The sequence below is a fragment of the Triticum aestivum genome, chromosome 7A (genome assembly GCF_018294505.1).
Source record: "Triticum aestivum cultivar Chinese Spring chromosome 7A, IWGSC CS RefSeq v2.1, whole genome shotgun sequence".
NCBI lineage: Eukaryota > Viridiplantae > Streptophyta > Magnoliopsida > Poales > Poaceae > Triticum > Triticum aestivum.
Genome location: NC_057812.1, coordinates 510,294,739 through 510,316,017, shown reverse-complemented (window position 1 = coordinate 510,316,017; position 21,279 = coordinate 510,294,739). Strand labels below are relative to the sequence as shown.

The following is a 21,279-nucleotide window of genomic DNA, read 5'->3' as shown; positions in this document are numbered from 1 at the left end:
GACCCTCTGCACCTCCCCCTCCTCCCAGCTCTCCCCCCCCTCTGCTCTCTTCCCGAGCGGAGCCCGTCGCCGCCGTTCGCCATAGCCACAACCACAGCCTCCCCCACGCCCCCGCGATGTGACCAGAAGTTCCGCCGTGACCTATTCTTCCTCTCTGTCGAGCCACACATCGTCGGACACCCTGCAACGCTGTCACCACCATCATCTTCCTCCTCGGGTGCCGGAGCTCACCGCCGTCGATTCGTCGTCTCCAACCTTCCGCGAGGCCGCTGACCTACCCTGCCGCATCCCTGTGAGCTCCTGCTCCTCCCCCCTTTCTCATCCTCCCGTTTTCGTGCCCTAGATGCCTCTCCCACCATGGCCGTGAGCTTCTCTCCGCCGGCCATGAGGTCGTCGTGGCTAGAGCTCACGCACGGCGTGTCCGAGAACACACTTGAGCTCAGTGTGCTCCCAGGAGCCCGCCCCACCCACCAGATCGTCCAAAGATGCACCCTAGCACCTAGCCCGGGAGAAACCAAACTCCAGCCGCCACCTCGCTCGCCGCTGGCACTACTCTCGGCCACCCTGCGGCCTCCCGTCCGGTCCTTTGGATGTGGACGAGCAAGAGATCCTCCCTGGTGCCCTCAGCGCGCCAAACCACCGCCCGTAGCTCAAATCTGAGCCGCGCCATCGTCGTTTTGGTCGTCGTCGGCAGGCTCCGGCGACTGCTGACGTGGCCGTCATTAGCGCTAACCCTGCCAACTAAACACCCCTAATAGCCACTGAAAGCGGGCCCTACCCCTGGTCAAACCCCAGTCAGCACAGAGTTTGACTGGGACTAATTCCCGTGTCACTGATGTGTGGACCCCACACGTCAGGTTTGACCTGGATCCGGCCCCGTTGACCCGCTGACATCACAGTGTCGTCATGCTGATGCAGTAATCACTTTTCTGGATTCTAAATAAATCTAAACGATTTATTTATTTTCAAAAAATATCCTAAACTTCTAAAAATCATAGAAAATAATCTATAACTCAGATTGAAAAGATTTATATATGAAAAATTATCAAAAAGATCCAAAGAATCTGTTTATGGTATTCTCATGCATGTTTGAACAACTTAGAGCCATTGTTTATGACAATTTGAATAAATGGCATTTTAAATATCCCATGTGGAGTTTGAATTTTAACCTAGTGTTCAAACCAACTCCATTTAAATCGTTGCTAGTTGCATGAGCTCAAATCACAGCATATTGCCATGTCACATTCATGCATCATATTGTTGCACCACGTTGATTGTGTTTCTTCTCTGTTGCTGGTATTTGTCCCCTCTCAGTAGACGTGGTTCTGACGATGAGTTCGGTGACACTGATGAAGAGATATACTATCTTCAAAAGTGCCAGGCAAGCAAAACCCTCTTGTTCATTCCGATACAATCCCACTCTCTCGCTCCTGCTCTCTTTTACTACATTAGGACAACAACGATTCAACTGTTACATGCTGCGGTAGTTGAACCCCTTTCCTTTGCATGACCTGTCATTGCCACAGTAAATAGATGAAACCCACTAGCATGAGTAGGAGTTGTTTGAGCCCCGATGTGACTACTCATTCATGCTTGTTGTCATGCCTGCTACTGCTTAGAGTTGAGTCAGGTCTGATTCATCGGGGATGAATTAGAATGTGATGAACATGTCTTACTATTGAGAGCTAAGTGTGTGAATACGATTTGGTCAAGGTAGCAGTGAGAGGCCATGTAGGAGTACATGGTGGGTTGTATTATTGAAACCGTCCTCAGGAACTGAGTTCTGTGTTTGTGATCCATGAACAGCTACTACCACACATTGGGATCTGAGCACTCCAAGCTCTCTCGACTTATTAACCGCCTCGATCTCTGTCCAGGAGTTGCAACTAGTTTTTGGTGTTTGTAGGTAGTGTTAGTAGTCTACCAAGTGACACCCGGTACATGTGGGCTTGGGACAGACTAGGCACCGTGATACAGTGTACCAAGCATAGATTCATCCGTCGAGGTGGGCTTGGGAACCCTGCACACATCGTTTGGGGCCGTGAGCGACACCTCGGCCGGATCTCCTTGCGAATCGAACCCGAATAGGCAATAAATCTGGACTAGAGACTTGTGTGGTTAGTCAGGTCGTGGCCGACACCCTCGCTGGGCTTCCGCTTGAAGGTTGCCGAGTACATGTCGTGTAAACGGCGATAAGTGGTGAGAGCGTGTGTGAAGAAGTACACCCCTGCAGGGTTAACATGATCTATTCGAATAGCCGTGTCCACGGTAAAGGACTTCTGGGTTGCCTGTACAGTTCATAGACAAGTGAAATTGGATACTCTAAAATGCGCAAGATAAGCGTGAGTGCTATGGATGGCCTTCTCGTAGGGAGACGGGAGCGGATCCATAGTGGTGTATTGATTTGGTGAATATGTGAACTTGTGTGCGCCACCTCAAAAGAGTTAATTGCAGTCGTAGTTCAGGATAGCCACTGAGTCAAAGCTGGCTTGCTATTGTTAAACTCCACCACCCCCTTTGTTGATACTGATGCATATGTAGATAGTTTTGTTGTAAGTCTTGCTGGGTACATTTATACTCACGTTTGCTTAATTTATGTTTTGCCAGAGAGAGAGTTCAGTCTCACTAGTAGTATCGTGTGGACTTCGACGTTTAGCCTGTTACCTCAGCTACGATCTTGTACCCTTGGGAGGGTCTTGTAGATAGTCAGGCTTCTCAACCATTTTTTCATTTGTAGTTGTCTGTACTCAGACATGTTTATGCTTCCGCTTGTTGCTTGTATGCTCTGTATGTTGGGTCATGAGACCCATGTTTGTAATACTTGGCTCCTCGGAGCCTAATGAATAAATACTTTGAGTTGTAGAGTTTTGTTGTGATGTCATGTTGTATTTGAACATATCGAGCATATTGTGTGTATGATTTGAAATGCTTGGTATGTGTGGGATTCGACAACCTAGTTGTTTATCCTTGGTAGCATCTCTTACCGGGAAATGTCTCCTAGTGCTTCCACTGAGTCATGGTAGCTTGCTACTGCTCCGGAACACTTAGGCTGGCTGGCATGTGTCCTTCTTCGTTCTTGTGTCTGTCCCTTCAGGGAAATGTCACGCGGTGTCTATCGGAGTCCTGTTAGCCTGCTACAGCCCGGATTCTCCGAAGTCCTGTTAGCCCAGCTGCTACAGCCCGGATTCACTCGCTGATGACCGACACATTCATTGTTGGGTCATGTATGCCTGTCCCTGTAAGTTAGTGCCACTTTGGGTTTACGACTAGTCATGTCGGCCCGGGTTCTTTGTCATATGGATGCTAGCGACACTATCATATACGTGAGCCAAAAGGCGCAAACGGTCCCGGGCCAGGTAAGGTGGCACCCGTGGAAATACCGTGTGTGAGGCCGCAAAGTGATATGATGTGTTACATGCTAGATCGGTGTGAATTAGGATCAGGGTCCCGACATCCTATCTTTTGTTCTCCGCTAATAGGAACTCAGGAGTGATTCTTTGTTACACTTTGAGGGATAATCATTTGATCCAACTATGTTAGCACTATTAAGAGATTACACTAGCGAAAGTACGAACCCTAGGCCTCCTTTTTAAGCATTGAAATACCGTTTTTGTGCCCATTTACTATTTGCTACTTTGCTATTTTTATTTATTCTAATTATAAAAATATATTTCTACCATCAATATTACACTTTTATCATCATCTCTTCGCCGAACTAGTGCACCTATACAATTTACCATTGTATTGGGTGTGTTGGGGACACAAAAGATTTCTTGTATTTGGTTGCAGGGTCGTTTGAGGGAGACCATCTTCATCCTACACATCTCACGGATTGATAAACCTTAGGTCATCCACTTGAGAGAAAATTGCTATTGTCCTATAAAAATCTGCTTTTGGAGGCCTAACACGTGTCTACAAGAATAAAGTTGCGTAGTAGACATCACTAACCATCGGACTAGGACGCACATTTAGTTGCTTGGATTTATTTTAGTCCTTTATTTAATTCAGTTTTTTCGATGATTTTCATTCAGTGGGAGAAAACGTACTCGTCGACTACGAGGCGTCTATGATGACTTTGTCAACCTCAAAAAGTTGTTCATAAGGGTGAGATGTGTATGTTCATAGAGGTGAGTGTATGCTCGTGGTCGTGAGCATTTGTGATTGTATTGTGTTAAAATAAACTTTTTTAGTTTTGCTAAATCACATCTAGATATGCCATAAGTATTGCACATCTAAGTCATATGACATTGATCTTACGTTGAGATTCGCGTGGATTTTTTTTCTTTTCCTCTTTATGCTTGATTCACTCACTTAGAGCATCTCCACTAGGCCCCCCAGGAGCATTTTTCTGCGTCGGCGGTCAAAAACGGTCCCAGTCGCACCCCCACAGGCTCGTTTTGCGCGGGTAATAGCGAAAACTACGGCCGGCGCTGGCAAGCGAAACACAGAAAACTGGAGGTCAGCTGGGGGCGCCGATGCTATTTTTAGCTGCTGCAAGGCTGTAACACCCTCAATGCGACTATATCTCCCACGTGTCGAGGCACGACTTAGAGGCATAATCGCATTGAAGGCATATGTCACAAGTTAGGCAATCTTCACAACATCCCATGTAATATAAATAATAAAAGGGGAGATAACATAGTTGGCTTACACTCGCCACATCAATCAAGTACATAAATAACATTACATCAACCAAACACTCATGGACCGACTACGGCGCCAAAATAAAAGATAACCCAACATGCGACACGGTCCCGATCACCCCCAACCGGGCACCACTACTGATCATCAGGAAAAGAAACATAGTAACGTTGAGAGTCCTCATCGAACTCCCACTTGAGCTCGAGCGCGTCTCCTGGAGCGGAATCATCAGGCCCTGCATCTGGTGTAATAGTAATCTGTGAGCCACAGGGACTCAGCAATCTCACACCCTCGCGATCAAGACTATTTAAGCTTATAGGTAAGGCAAGGTAAATATGTGGAGCTGCAGCAAGCGACTAGCAAATATGGTGGCTATCCTGTTCGCAAAAGAGAGCGAGAAGAGGAGGCAAAGCGTGAGCGAGAAACTAGAGAACAACCTGCGTAAAACATTACTCCAACACCATGTCCACTTCCCGGACTCCGCCGAGAAGAGGCCATCACGGTAACACACTCAGTTGATTCATTTTAATTAAGTTAAGGTTCAAGTTATCTACAACCGGACATTAACAAATTCCCATCTGCCCATAACCGCGGGCACGGCTTTCAAAAGTTCAAATCCCTGCAGGGGAGTCCCAACTTAGCCCATGACAAGCTCTCACAGTCAACGAAGGAATTAGACCTCCTCCCAAGATGTTCCGATCAGACTTGATATCTCGGTTCTTCAAGACACTTCGATAGGTTAAAACAAGACTAGCAACACTGCCCGAATGTGCCGACAAATCCCGATAGGAGCTGCACATATCTCATTCTCAGGGCACACTCAGATGATACATCCTACGAGTAAAACCAACCCTCAAGTTGCCCCGAGGTGGCCCCGCAGTCTACTCGGTCGGACCAACACTCAGAGGAGCACTGGCCCGGGGGGGGGTTAAAATAAGATGACCCTCGGGCTCCGGAAACCCAAGGGAAAAGGAGGCTAGGTAGCAAATGGTAAAACCAAGGTTGGGCATTGCTGGAAAAGCTTTAATCAAGGCGAACTATCAAGGGGTTCCCATTATAACCCAACCGCGTAAGGAACGCAAAATCCGGAACATAACACCGATATGACGGAAACTAGGGCGGCAAGAGTGGAACAAAACACTAGGCGAGAGGCCGAGCCTTCCACCCTTTACCAAGTATATAGATGCATTAAGATAACATGGCAATATAATGATGTCCCAACAAGTAAATAAATGTTCCAACAAGGAACGACCTCCAATCTTCACCTGCAACTAGCAACGCTATAAGAGGGGGCTGAGCAAAGCGGTAACATAGCCAATCAACGGTTTGCTAGGACATGGTAGGTTAGAGGTTTGACATGGCAATTTGGGAGGCTTGAAATCAAGTGGTAGGCATCGTAGCATTGACATAGCGAAAGAGCGAGCAATCTAGCATAGCAAAGATAGTAGTGATTTCGAGGGTATGATCATCTTGCCTGCACAGTTGTCAGAGTTGACTGGATCCTCGAAAGCAAACTCAACGGTCTCCTCATTAGTGAACTCGTCTCCTGGCTCTACCCAAACAAGACAAACAAGCAACAAGGACACAATTAACCACGTGCAAGGATCAAACAATATGATGCAATGATGATATGATATGCGGGATGCGATGCGGGATGCATATGCAAGATGTGACAGGAAATGCAAGAACCTGGCCTCAACTTGGAATTCCGAGTGTGCCACTGGAAAGATGAGATGAAATCGCTTGAAAACGATATAAAGAACGTCGGAATCGGAGTTACGGTTTGAAAATGGCAAGCGATTCAAATATGACACCGGTCTGCGATTTACAGCAAGTAGCCATCTAAATGCAACGAGATGAACATGCTACAGCACCCAAACATGACAACAAAATACATGATAGGGATGCATACAGGATGCTTAACAAAAGTCTAGCACTGAGCTACGGCCAATTCATCCATTAACAGGTTCAAACAAACATGGGAAAAATGCATATGGTAAGCAGATTTCAGACTTAGTGAAATTAACACTTGTTTGGAATTTCAGATTAGGTAGCACTCTTCGGAGCACCAAAACTATATGCTACAGGACCTGAACATGGCAAAGTAAAGCATGGCATGGAGCTACTCAAAGAGCTTAACAAAAGTCCCTTAGTGACCTTGAGCCAAAAGGGATCAGTAATTACAATTGCAAGCATGCGAACATAGCAAAAACATAATCAGATCACAGACTTAGTGAAAACTGAAGCATGCTGAAAACAGATATCAAGTAGGCATGTTTACGAGCTCGATGCACTCACTACGGAGCAAGTCCTGACCAACTAAGCATACATCCATCAAGAATACACAAAATGCAATCTAGACATGGCAAGAACAATAGCATAGCATGCACGGATCAACTAGAACATCATCGGCAAAATTGCAAACAAGTTGACAATCTGCCCAGATTCACAAAGTAGCAAAAGTAGAGCTCGATTGACTCAAGCTAGGGTGCTCCATAATTGAAAATAAAGACATGGATGGATAGAGCACTACAAGATTAACAAAACATCCTTACTGGTCATCCTCAAAAAAGGCACGGATCACTAGGAAACAACATGAACATATGGCAATATGAGATAAACAGTTCAAGGACTTAGTGGAAATGCTAAGTCCCTTAAATCGTAATTACCAAGTGCATCACTTGGCAAGCTTGTGCTAGACACCACACACATCACAAAAATACATGGGTTGCACCTCTGGAAAGATGACAAAACCCTTAACAAAACATATGTAGAGCTCAGGGGCATATCATGCACACATTAATCATGGCAAAAATGACAAAAAGCTAAATGGAGCAGCAGATCTGACAATTATCTCAAGTAGCACTCTTCTAACAGCATTTCGGGCATCAAGATGAACTTAAATGAAAATTATGCAATGGAATGAAATGATGTACTCTCTGAGATGAACATTTCGATATGCTATATGCATGAATCGGAGCTATGGATGCAAAGTTATAGCATGATGAACATGGGCACTTGAAACTGGAAATTCGGGGACTTAGAAGAATTCGACCTCCGGATCTAGGGTTTGACTGTGGCACGCAAACGAGGCGGCGGCGGCGCTGCTCGCCAGAGACGACGAAGACGGCGGCGGCCGGGGTCGGCGGCGGCGGATCCGGCTCTCCCGCGCTCGGGTCCGGCCGGAGACGAGGCCGGGGACGGCGGCGAGGCGGCACGGACGCCGAGGCGGCCGCGGACGGTGCGGGCGGCGACCGACCGGGCGGCGGGTGGCGGGCGGCGGCGCGCGTGCCGGCGGGGAGGCGGCGGATGGCGGCGGGCGATGGCGGCGGTGAGGCGCGGCAAGGAGCGGGGCGGCACGGTGCGGATGGGCTCGGGGGGCCCGACTCGGGCTCGCCCAGGCCGGCGGCGGGGCGCCACGTGGCAGCCTGCCACTGGTGCAGGCGAGCGGCGGACGGTGTCCGGCCGGCACGGACGTGTCCGGCGCGGCGCGGTGGATTTTTTAGGGTTTGAGACGAGGGGAATCCGGGATTTCGGAGGAGGGGCTATATATAGGCTTAGGGGGAGCTAGGAGAGTCCAAATGAGGTGCGATTTTCGGCCACGCGATCGTGATCGAACGCTCTAAATGATGGAGAGGGTTTTGGGCCAACTTGAAGGGGTGTTGGGCTGCAACACATATGAGGCCTTTTCGGTCCCTCGGTTAACCGTTGGAGTATCAAACGAAGTCCAAATGATACGAAACTTGACAGGTGGTCTACCGGTAGTAAACCAAGGCCGCTTGGCAAGTCTCGGTCCAATCCGGAAATGTTTAATCCCCACACACAAAAGAAAGGTAGAAAAGACCACCGGAGGAGAACGAAGCGCCGGAATGCAAAACGGACAACGAAAAAAATGCTCGAATGCCTGAGATGAACACGTATGCAAATCCAATGCACATGATGACATGATATGCGATGCATGACAATGATACAACACACGGAGACAAAAACCCGAACCCGAGAAAATAAAATAACTTAACGCCGAAAACGGCAAGAGTTGGAGTACAAATTGGGAAAGTTATATCCAAGGTGTTACAAAGGCCCACTGCCAGCCTCTCTCCTTCCTTCTCCTGCGTAGGCCCACCACATGCAACATGCAAGAAAAAACAAACTATCTTCTCTCTCTCTCGCTTGCACCGAGGAAGAGCTCGTCCGCGCCCCCAACCGAACTTGGGCAGTCGGCCGCGACGGGCACCTGGCTACGGCGGGAGCCCGCCAGTGCAAAGCAGGCGGAGGCGGCGAGGCGGCCCGGCGAGGCATAGAACCCGGCCGCGGGTAGAGGCGGAGCCGTCCCGAGGCGGCGCGGTCGGCTAGCGGCGAGCCGGCCGGGCCCGCCGCGGGCGCAGGGAGCCACCAGGGCGCGGTCCAACGGCGGGGCGTTGGGCTGGAATGGGCAGAGCCGCGCGAAGGAGGCGCGGCGACGCAGGCGGGCGGAGGGCCAGGCGCGGCCAGGCCGGGGACGGCCGGGAGGGCCAGGCGCGGCCAGGCCGGGGACGGCCGGGAGCGCCGCGGCAGCGGGCGGAGCCGTGCGCAGGAGATCGGACGCGCCCGAGGCGGGGCGGAGCCGCACGCGAGCGGAGACGGCCGGATCGGTGCGACATCGGCGCGGCAGAGCGGGGCGGAGCCGTGCTCGAGGGCGGACACGCGGAGCAGAGCAGACGCGGAGCTCGCCCGCGCCCGTGGCCGGGGCTGAGCTCGCGCCCGCCTCTGCGTGGCCGGGGCGGCGTCGAACGCGACGGCGGGGCAGCGGACTTGGGCACACGTGCTCTTTGGTGGCGTCCTGCTGCTGGGTGGAGAGAAGGAGGAGCAGGGCCATGCCGCCTCCACCTCCATGGCCGAGCAGAGGAGAGGCAGATGAGGGGGTGGGGGGCAATGGGTGGAAACTTTTTGACACCCAGGCAAAAATTATCGCCGAGAGCTTCCAGGTGGTGAAAAAAATGTCTCATGGGCCTCAACGGCTGAAGATGCTCTTACATGTATAATAATTTGGACACATCTAGACTAGACACACCCAAATTTTTTATGGCTTATACTGTTGTATACAAACTATTACGCAAGACAGCCTTTTGCGCTCTCTCTCGAGAAAAATCACCTACCATTCCCTTTTCCATCCTCTCCATGGCGGGTACGGATCTGGATTCGCTGACTTAGCCACAGCAAGTCTCCGCTAACTTTGCCACAGGATCAAGAAGCGAAGGCTGAGATTTGCCAAATCACTGTCCGCGAACACTGTTCACGTAAACCACTGTTCATGCAAATCACTATTGACCATACTGTAGCATCCGATTTTTCAATCCGACGGACAAGACTGGGCAAAGGTAGTGGTACTGTAGCTTCGCTACCTTTGCCACGGCAAGTCAGCGAATCTGAATCGGGCGGGTACAGCTACATGCGTTCTTGTCCATTGCTAGCAAAATAAAAGCCGAAGTTCCCCAAGGCTATATACTGTGATTCCTGTGGCTCACAGAAGCAATGGCGCCATGCGATGCAGCTGTCCGGCGCCGCGTGGTCCTTTTCCCGCTGCCCTACCTTGGCCACATGATCCCCATGCTCCGGCTTGCCGCGGCGCTGCACGCCGGCGGCCACGCCATCACCGTGCTCCACACGGAACTCCACGCGCCGGACCCGGCGTGCTACCCTGCGGACTACCGCTTCGTGGCCGTGGCCGCCCCCGACCTCCCCGCCGCGTCAGAGGACATCGCGGCGTTCCTGGCGGCGCTCAATGCCTCCTGCGGGGCCGCCTTCAAGGACCGGCTGGCCGCGCTCCTCGCCGAGGGGGGCGTCCGCTGCGTGGTCACCGACGTGGTGTGGTTCTCGGCGCAGGCGGCAGCGAGGGACCTCGGCGTGCCGGCGCTGGCGCTCATGACGAGCAGCGCGGCCAGCTTCCGGACCTTCATGGCCTACCCGGCGCTGCTCGCCAAAGGCCACCTGCCATACGACGAGTCGCGGGCGGACGCTCCCGTGGAGGAGCTGCCGCCGTTCCGGGTGAGAGACCTGCAGCGGATCGACGCGAGCAGCCTCGATACCTTCGCCGGCCTGCTCGAGCGGTTCGTCGACGCGGCGAGGCGATCGTCGGGCCTCATCGTCAACACCTTCGACGCGATCGAGGGGCCCGAGGTCGGCGACATCCGCGACGGCCTTTCCCTGCCGGTGTTCCCCGTCGGCCCCCTCAACAGATTCTCGCCGCCGCCGCCCCAAGAAGGGTCCTCCAGCTGCCTGGACTGGCTGGACAACCAGTCGCCGGGATCCGTCCTGTTCGTGAGCCTCGGGACCGTCGCCAGCGTCGACGCCCACGAGCTAGCGGAGCTGGCCTGGGCTTTAGCCGAGGCCGGCCGGCCGTTCGTGTGGGTGGTCCGGCCAGGCATCGTCCGCGGGCGTCCATCGTGCCCGCTCGAGCTGCCCGGCGACCTGGCGGAGCAGATAGGCGACCGAGGGATGGTCGTCCCTTGGGCCCCTCAGGAGAAGGTGCTCGGCCACGCCGCCGTGGGCGCCTTCCTGACGCACAGCGGGTGGAACTCGACGGTGGAGGCGCTGTCGGAGGGCGTGCCGATGGCCTGCCTGCCGTGCTTCGGCGACCAGTTCGGGACGGCGAGGTACGCGTGCGCCGTGTGGAAGGTGGGGGTGGAGGTGGGGAGGCTCGAGCGGGGGGGCGTCCGGGCCGCCATTGACAGGTTAATGGGCCCTGGCATTGAAGGGGAGGAGATCAGAGAGAGGGCCCGAGATCTCAAGGGCAAGGTGGGACGGTGCGTTGGAGAAGGGGGCTCCTCGCACATGGCGTTGCTCGGCTTGCTGGAACGAATCGCTTCATTCTGATGAAAGTTGTGGTCGCAGCTGCAATCCTGCCCATCCGTGATGCATAGGATTTGTGTCCAGCAGTGTTATGCAATGTATCTATCTATACTACTTATAAAAGAGCAAACATTATCTTTTCTAAATGCACCTCACAAAACATACACGAATACATAACCACCACATGATTAGTCCCACTAAACTCAATCTAACGGCTAGCCTTAACTTAATTCGTTCATTGTGTGCACTTAGCAATTTACATTGACTAACCATACTCCACCGTGGAGGAAAATATGAAAGCGCCTAGTCAATTAAGAAACTATAATCACGGACACATCCTATTAGGAAACTAATCACAAACGCATCCTATTATTAGGAAACTAATCACGGACGCATCCTATTATTAGGAAACTAATCACGGACGCATCCTATTATTAGGAAAATGATCACGTGGGCATTCTATTATTAGGAAATAATCACGAGCGCATCCTATTAGGAAATTAATCACGAAAGCATCTAATTATTAGGAAACTAATCACGAACGCATCCTATTAGATAACTAATCACGAACGCATTTAATTATTAGTAGGAAACTAATCACGAGCACATCCTATCGTCTCCTATTAGGGAATCGCGCACTCTACATTATTGCACTCTACATTACATACTACGCACCACCACTTTGGTAGAGGTGACGAGTTCGCATCATACAGAGAGACCAACCATGTTTCTTCAAATATCTTGAATCATGATCCTTATGACTTCATCTCTACTACTTATAAGAAATACATTTTTTTTATTTGACTATTTCCTGACTTGAGAGGTAAGGTATGTTTTATCCATTAGAGTTGCTAAAATTGGAAGCATGTCTACATTTTTTTTCTTTCTAAACCGGCATTTGTTGGCCTTTTTTTGCCATTGTTATTCTTACAAGTGGTAGTCTACGCATGTTGAAGACCATTTTCAAATTATTTATCTTCATATCATTATTACTACAAACTGAGAGGATATTTCTTATATTGTCAAAATTTTAGAATGATGAGCCCTTAAAGAAATGTGTAGTACTCAAGTAATTGTTCCAAGTTGTCATATTAATGTTTTTGTCCAGTGAATAACAAGTATAATTATGCAATTTATCACTGTAATTTTTATTTGTTTTACATGTTCTATTTTCATAATAAAGTAAGTCACTTTTCTTGCTTTCAGACATTATGACACTTGTGGTGTAATAGTAGAATCGGATGGTCCAACTAGCATTTTTTTGTCTTGTTTCACAGCTGATTCTATGCAGTCAAGACATCTCTACACTTCTCTATCTGACAATTGCTTTCTCTTTTCAACAAACCATAGAGGTCTCTTCCCACTATTGTGGTTGACACTTAATTGTAATAATAATTCTTGATTGGAGTTTGTTGGCACTGAAACGCTTCCTTAGCTTGTCCTAAGTGACAATTTCATGTGTGATTATACTTGCATAAATGTGTGCATGTGGAGAATCATGATGAATCTTCTAAATAATTTTGAGTTTTATACATTGGAAAAAGTGGATGGTCTTTTAATACAGGAGACATGTTGATTAAGCAGAAATGATATTTCAAATTATTTGTACAAGTTGGGAATAAGAGATTGTGTACTTTATAGGAAAATTTCAAATTTATGAATAAATTGTCTTGTATTAAGTTTAGTATAATGTGTTAATCTAAATAGACGCGTGTTACACGTGCTCACTTATTAGTCTAAATAGACGTGCGTTGCACGTGCACACTTACTAGTTCCATAAATTATCCAATTTAATCTATAAATAATAAGCCAGGCTCTGAATGCATTGATCAGATTATTTTTTGCGAGAATCGAGGAATTTTATTCAACTTCAACGGGGTTACAATCGGCTAATACAAGATCGGCAATAGAGTCTGGTCCCTGATGCAACCAACACACGATGCTTCGGCGAACCAACTCGTGGTTGGATGGTTAGAGGGATAGTGATATCCTCAGCCCACCAAGGTTCAAATCCTGATGCAAGCATTATTCCTGGATTTATTTCAGGATTTCCTGCGATATGCTTTTGTCGGGAGAGACGTTTCCGTCAATGACGAGGTGCCTACGATGACTTCATAGATCTCAAGATGATATGCCGGCTCAGTCTCTCGAAGATGCTCATAAGAATAGGGTGTGCGTCTGTGCGTTCATAGAAGTGGGTGTATGCACGTATGTATGAGCACTTGCGTTTGTACTGTGTTTTAAAAAAACACGCAGTGCTTCAGGTCCGAGCACAACTAGTTAGGCAGGTGTCGTTGTGGAGCTCCAACACCTCAGTACTTTGCTTTGTAGTCTCCGGTGAAAACCTAAGATCAGGCTTGCCGGATCTGATGACGATGTTGTGTCCTCGACAACTCTATCTTCTTGGAGGCAGTATCTTGGAGACCCAAATGACAGTTTGTGTTGTTGCATGTGATTGAGGGTGGCGCGTTTGTGTGGTGGTGTAGTCAGCTTGGGGTCCGTTGGTGGTGTTTTCTTCTTCATGTATTTCTCTTCAGCTACCCTTTCTCTTTAGCTATCCTTCACGTGGTCTTTGTCCTGTTGCCGTGCATGCTCAAGACCCTCCATTGGTTATCATTATGTTGCGGCAAGCTTCGGGCTCTGTGTGTCTTCTCGGTTCACCTTTGCTCAATGACGACGCCTCCCCAACTTGCTAATCACCCCGACCTCCCGTGCTGAAGCTCCCGGTCAAGGTTCGTGTTAAGGTTTGGCACTCGTTGATTGTGGGTCCTCCTTTGTTTGTGCCGGTGCAGTGTGTTAGGCTGTTTGTAGAGTCTTGGCATTGTGATCCCTCGACAGTACCCTCACCTACTTGTGCCTCTCGTAGTGATGGTCTTTCTGTCTGCTAGCTAGGTCGTGCCTTCTCTTAGGCCTCCATCTTTTCTCTTCTTTATCTTTGATACTTGTCCGGCTTTGTTTTCCTCGTAAAAAGGACCAACTTAACTTAAGGTTTTCGATCAGATTTTTCTTGGCTTTTGAACAATATATTCAGGTGGGAGAACTCTTCCCCGGTGATTTAAAAAAAACTATCTTCAACTTTGCTAAGGTGGGACGACGCTGCTCGGTGCGGTGCGTTGGGCAGTGTGTAACCCTATTTTGAACTCCTGCTATTTTCAACTTTGCTTTGTTTAACAACTGCATGTGAAACAGCGAACATATAATTGGGAATTTAAACCATAACTGCCGTGCAGTTGTGTTTTTAGTTGGGGAGAGGATCCAGTTTGGAGTAAGTTTAGCATAACCAGAGCTACAGGAAACAGCCTCTCACCGATTTCTATTATTGTGCAGATGCTTTTGCTCCGGTGTTCTTGTTCCTCCTGTATCTCAAGTTTTGAACACTACACTTCTGATTTACACTTGTGCAGGGAGATACGGATGACACAAATTCTTCTTCCTGTGGAGCATAATCATGCTACAGTCAAAACTGACTCCGGGGCACATGCATGCTCTTTATTGTTAATGGAATTAGGATGCCATAACGGGTGCAGAAGGTGGACATAGGCCCACCGAGCAAAGAAGATGGTTTTTCTGATTTGTTGCATAATAAAATCCTGAAGTGTAAATCTGCAATGTGATCAAATTATAGATACTCCTACATAGAGCTTTTATATTGACAGGATATGTGTCAAATAAGTCCGCGCCTTCTGTGGCGCTGGGGGGGGGGGAGGGTTCGGGGCAAGTGGCCCTGACTCCTCCTTCTTCTGCGGCGGTCAAGAGGACCGCCTCTCCGACGACGCCGGCGAGCCACTCGGCGCCGAGGGGTAGGGCGGGAGGAGGGCTCGGGCAGGCGGCCCACGCCCTTCTCTCTCCCGACTCGCCCGCGGCTCAGGGCCTCCGTGTGGGCCACTTATCCAAGGGGCTTGGGAGCCCCCAGCCGCATACTCCAGTGACCTTGGTTGACCCTTTGAGGGATTCAACGCGAGGTTTTACTAGGGAGGAGGTCATTGCTTTTGGCGGGATCCCTGACCCGGTCTCGGCGGGGAGACGGATGAGTGCTCGCATTCAGGAGCTCCCGGAGGTGGATGACATGCAGCAGAGGTGCGCTATGAGGGCGGCCAAGCTTCATGATGCTGCGATCTCTACTGGTATGTCCGTCAACATATCTAATTCTTTATTGCATTTTTCTAATGAGGACATTATAAATAATGCAAATCAATTAGGAGTTTCACTAGGGGCTACGGATAGTGAGATTTCCAAGTCGGTGAATGATCTTTTAGATTTGGAGGCGGAGCGTGCCTTAGAGACAATTCGTAATCTCGCAGCGGTAAAACCCATGAATGATGATGAGATTGATGCGTTAGGGGCCAGGGTGCTGGATAATCTGTGTGTGGATCTAGCACCATCCAACCATGAGTCTGAGATGATGATGTGCCCATAGATGATGCAGTTGTTAGTACCGTTCAACCCAGTTATGAGGACCGGAAAACTGAACCTAGTAAACCAAAGCGCAAGTGGAAATGAAAGATTTATCCCGATTCTGCAGTACATAGGAGTGCTAGGATTCGAACCACCAAAAAATTCTATGATGATCGATGAAAGAAATCTTCTGGAATAGCAGAGGTCTGAAGGACTTGGCTAAAAGAAGGTTTCTGGCTGAGGCATCTTTGGAGCAACGTTTAGATTTTGTTGCTCTTTCGGAAACTGGTCGAGCTAACTTTGCGCCCCAGTTTCTTTCCTCTCTTGTGGGTGGTGTTGATTTTGATTGACATTGTCTCCCCCCGCGAGGAAGATCGGGTGGTATCTTGCTGGGTGTGAGATGTGATTCGCTTGAAGTCCGAAGTGTAGTAATGGGTGATTTCGTGGTTAAGTTTCGAGTCAGGTCTAAAGTAGATGGTTTCAACTGGGCTTTGGTGGCAGTTTATGGTGCCGCACAGCCTGATCTTAAACCGGAGTTTCTAGCGGACCTTGTTCGAATCTGTGGGTCAGAGCAGCTCCCAATTTTAGTTGGGGGTGATTTCAATATCATTAGGAGGAGAGAGGATAAAAACAATGATAACTTTGACGGCAGGTGGTCATTTATGTTTAATACCATTATTGAAAGCTTGGATCTGAGGGAGATAGAGCTTTCTGGTAGAAAGTTTACCTGGGTTAATGCTCTGCCAAACCCGACTTATGAAAAGCTTGATCGAGTTCTCGCGAGTGTAGAGTGGAAACAGAAGTTCCCTCTTGTAACGGTACAAGATCTCTCGCGGGGCATTTCCGATCATACACCCTTGTTCGTGGATTCTGGTGAGCCGAGCCACGTGGGGAACAAAAACACCTTCTCTTTTGAGATGGCCTGGTTCGAACGCGAAGGATTCTTGGACCTGATTGCCAGGGAATGGGCTAAGGGTGCAGGAGGGAGGACTTCGGTCGAGCGCTGGCAAAATAAGATTAGGAATTTGAGAAGTTTCTTACGGGGTTGGGCTAAACACCTTAGCGGAGTGTATAAGATTGAAAAGGACGGGCTCCTTTCTCTTATACAGGCACTAGACATAAAGGCCGAATCCACAATTTTGTTGCCTGCTGAGCTTCAGGTTAAATCTGAGGCGGAGAAGAGGTTGAAAGAACTTCTCCGCGAAGAAGAACTGAAGTGGGCGTTGCGGGCTAAGGTCCGCAGAGTGGTCCAAGGGGACGCGAATACTCAATTCTTTCACTTGATTGCTAATGGTAAGCACAGAAAGAAGAGGATCTTTCAACTTGAACAAGATGAGGGTACTATTTTAGGACAAGACAACCTCAGAACCTATATAACAGAGTATTATAGGCAGTTGTTTGGACCGTCGGAGGATAGCTGTGTGTCCCTCGATGAGTCCAGGACTGAGGATGTGCCTCAACTGTCGGCTGCTGATAATGATATTATGGTTGCCCCGTTCACTGAGAAGGAGGTGTTTGATGCTATTGCACAGATGAAAAACAATAAGGCTCCTGGACCGGATGGTTTTCCGGTTGAGTTCTACAAAAAGTGCTGGCACATCATTAAGGGGGATTTGCTTCCTATGTTTCATGATCTGTTCTCTGTACAGCTTCACTTATTTCACTTGAACTTTGGAACTATCACACTGCTTCCTAAGAAAACGGATGCTGTGAGAATTGAGCAGTTCAGGCCAATCTGCCTTCTCAATGTTAGTTTCAAAATTTTCACCAAGGTCGGGACTAATAGGCTTACACAGATTGCGCATTCTGTGGTGCAACAGTCGCAAACTGCTTTCATGCCAGACAGAAACATCCTTGAAGGGTGGTCGTCCTTCATGAAACGCTCCATGAAATCCATTCAAAAAAATTAGATGGAGTAATTTTAAGGTGGATTTCGAGAAAGCGTACGATAAGGTCAAATGGCCATTCCTCCAACAGGCATTGCGTGTGAAAGGTTTTGATGAAGCCTAGCGCCGCCAGGTTGAATCATTCACGCAAAAAGGTAGTGTGGGAATTAAAGTGAATGACGATATTGGGCGTTACTTCCAGACACATAAAGGCCTAAGACAAGGAGATCCGATGTCCCCTATATTGTTTAACATTGTGGTTGATATGTTAGCAATTTTGATAGGGAGGGCTAAGGAGAATGGTCAAGTAGGTGGCTTGGTACCCCATCTTGTTGATGGAGGTGTATCCATCCTGCAGTACGCTGATGATATAATCATCTTCATGGAGCATGATTTGGCCAAGGCGAGACATATGAAGCTGGTGTTATGCCTTTTCGAACAATTGACCGGGTTAAAGATTAACTTTCATAAGAGTGAGTTGTTCTGCTTTGGTAAAGCAAAGGATGAACAGGACGCTTATAGGCAATTGTTTGGGTGCGAGTTGGGGGAGTTACCTTTCTTTTACTTAGGTATCCCGATCCACCATCGTAGGCTGACGAACCGAGAATGGAAGTGCGTCGAAGACCGATTTGAGAAGAAGCTGAGTTGCTGGAAGGGCAAGCTCATGTCATACGGTGGCTGATTAATTTTGATTAACTCGGTACTCACGAGTATGCCTATGTTTCTCTTATCGTTCTTTGAAGTCCCAGTTGGTGTCAGGAAAAGACTGGACTTCTATCGATCGCGTTTCTTTTGGCAGGGTGATGACTTAAAAAGAAAGTACCGGCTAGCTAAATGGGATATCATCTGTAGACCAAAATACCAAGGGGGTCTCGGGATCGAGAATCTTGAAGTTAAGAACAGATGTCTTCCTAGTAAGTGGCTGTGGAAACTGTCTTCTGAGACTGATGACACGTGGGCGCATATCTTTCGTAGCAAGTACCTCCACACAAAAACTTTGTCCCAGGTTACAGTCAGGCCGACCGACTCGCCTTTTTGGAGAGGACTGATGAAAGTCAAACAATCCTTTTTAATAGGACAAAGTTCATTATTGGCAACGGTGCTAGTACGCGTTTTGGGAGGATACTTGACTCGGAGAGACACCCTTGGCCATTCAATATCCGTCTTTATATCGTATTGTTCAAAGACGCGAGGTGTTCGTTGCAACGGTATTTCAATCTATCCCCCTTAATATTCAGTTCAGATGGTCGCTAGCGGGCAATCGTTGGGAATCTTGGCTCCGTCTAGTTAGGAGACTGATGGAGGTTCAGCTTTCTCAACAACCCGATGAATTATGCTAGAAGCTGGCTAGGTCTAGAGTTTTCACGGTTAAATCAATGTATATTGATGTTATTAATTCGTCCTCCATTCCTACCTCTAAGCATGTTTGGGATGTTAAAGTGCCTTTGAAAATAAAAGTGTTTATGTGGTTTGTCCATAAATAAGTTATTTTAACCAAGGACAACTTGATAAAGCGTAATTGGACAGGACCTACTAGGTGTAGTTTCTGTGATCGGGATGAGACGATTCAACACCTCTTTTTTCATTGCCCGTTAGCCAAAGTTCTATGGCGGACGGTCCACGTTGCTTTTAAGATTACTCCACCGAACTCTGTCAATGCGTTATTTGAGATATGGCTTAATGGGATTGAGCCAGACTTAGCGAGACATATTTGTGTTGGAGTTTGCGCCTTGCTGTGGACTATCTGGAATTGCAGAAATGATTTGGTGTTTAACAGAATATCACGTATTCACTTTTTGCAGGTTATTTTCCGAGCCACCACACTGATCCGTTCGTGGTCGCTACTCACTCTGACGGAGGCCAGGGAGCATTTGGTTACTGGATCTGTCTGCTGGGAGATGGTAGCTCGGGATATTTTCAACCGGTTTGGATGGCGGTCATGTAATAGGATAGGCAATTAGTTTACCTATTTTTCTTTAGCCAGCCGGCTGTGGCTTTTCTTTCTTGGCTAGTTGGTGTTTCTAGCCTTTTTAGCTCTGTGTGAGCTTTTTTTTTTGTTCTGTCAGTTGGAGACTTTGGAACCTTGTTCGAACTTTTTTTGGTTAATAAGATGGCCGTATGCATCACTCTGATGCAGAGGCCAGGGAACTCCCCCTTTTCGAGAAAGAAAAATAACCTATTTGTAGATGGGTTGACATGATCATGGTACACTGTCAATTTTTGGGTCTGATATACTGGAATTTGATTCATCAAAAAACAATAGAAATTTCTAGAAGCATCAATGTTTGTGTAAGCTGAAATCGATCTGAAAGGTGAAACCTGGTCCAGAAATAATGAAATGTTCAGAACCATTCATGGAAGTGTGCAATGGGGCAATGCTTCAACATTCGATACATGCTCACTCGGTCCCAAATAAGTGTCCCTGATTTAGTACAATCATTCTGGTTGACATCTGTTTTGCGATACGCCGATGGCATTTGTTGATTCCAAAAGATAGCAAGATGGCACATGGATCCAAAATGGACTCAAACTGAAACAATCCAGTAACAACATTCCTGGAGACATTAGAAAGCAGAAAGACAAGGTTACAGTTTCTGCAGTTCAGAGCAGCAAGTTTCAGATTATCAGCAGTACACCCACCATGCAAAGTTCTGAACTGAACATCAGTTCAGATATCAAGATGACCACACAAGTATCACCAAGCCCTAGCAGTTGTCGAACATCGCACGCACTCCTGTCCTCGGCTATAAACCGGAACGGCACGCACTCCTGTCCTTAGCGATGCAGTGGCTGGCAAGGTCCTTGGAACTGGCGTTCGATTTCCTCCCCTGCCTCAGCATGGCAGACATGTCCGGACAATCCCTTCCCGGCGAGGTCCGTGCCGGCGGTCCACGCCTCCAGCTCCGGGTTCCGGTAAATTTTGTTTTGTGTTTTAGTAGTAGACAAGATCTCAGCATGCAAACTGCAAATGAGGGGTCTGATCTGGCACCACGTGCTTAGCTTTACTACACCATTTCATTAGTGTCCCTATCCCTACGGGGATGCTACAAATCTTGAGGACAACGAACGTAGACTCCTGCTGGTCCAATCTGATGCCGTAGCTCGGCCGTAGCTTTTGTTTAGGGGCTAGAGCTTTTGTTAGGGCGCTCTTGTCTTCTCTCGCAGATATTAAGGTCCCGTTGGAATACAAGAATAGACGAATTTCACAGAAATAGGATCCCATGAAGACTTTCGACGATGACCCTTGGATTGGAAATTTGGCTTTGAAAATTTATACAGGAATTCCTTCTTTCATGCACGTTAGAGAGGATCCTACAGGCTCTTTTGATTCGAGGTCGATATGAAAAATGTGAATTAGGAGAGGGATTAATGAATTATTATAACACACTGACAAATTTGTAAAACCGTGTAATAAGATTTTCTCAATCAACCGAGATAATGCTACATATTTTGCATCGGAACCATGATACATATTTTCTTAATATATATTACTTTTTCTCGTTTCTAACTATTACTGGAGGGTAGTTCT

The 21,279-nt window shown here is 48.2% G+C and overlaps 1 protein-coding gene across 1 annotated transcript; it reads left to right on the top strand.

The window, feature by feature from the left end:
• The first annotated feature begins 10,141 nt into the window (after positions 1 to 10,141).
• On the top strand, positions 10,142 to 11,615 carry LOC123147887 (DIMBOA UDP-glucosyltransferase BX8). The gene has a single exon (XM_044567204.1). It carries the CDS (start codon positions 10,153 to 10,155, stop codon positions 11,491 to 11,493), a length of 1,341 nt encoding a protein of 446 aa, XP_044423139.1. The 5' UTR covers positions 10,142 to 10,152; the 3' UTR covers positions 11,494 to 11,615.
• Positions 11,616 to 21,279: the final 9,664 nt, after the last annotated feature.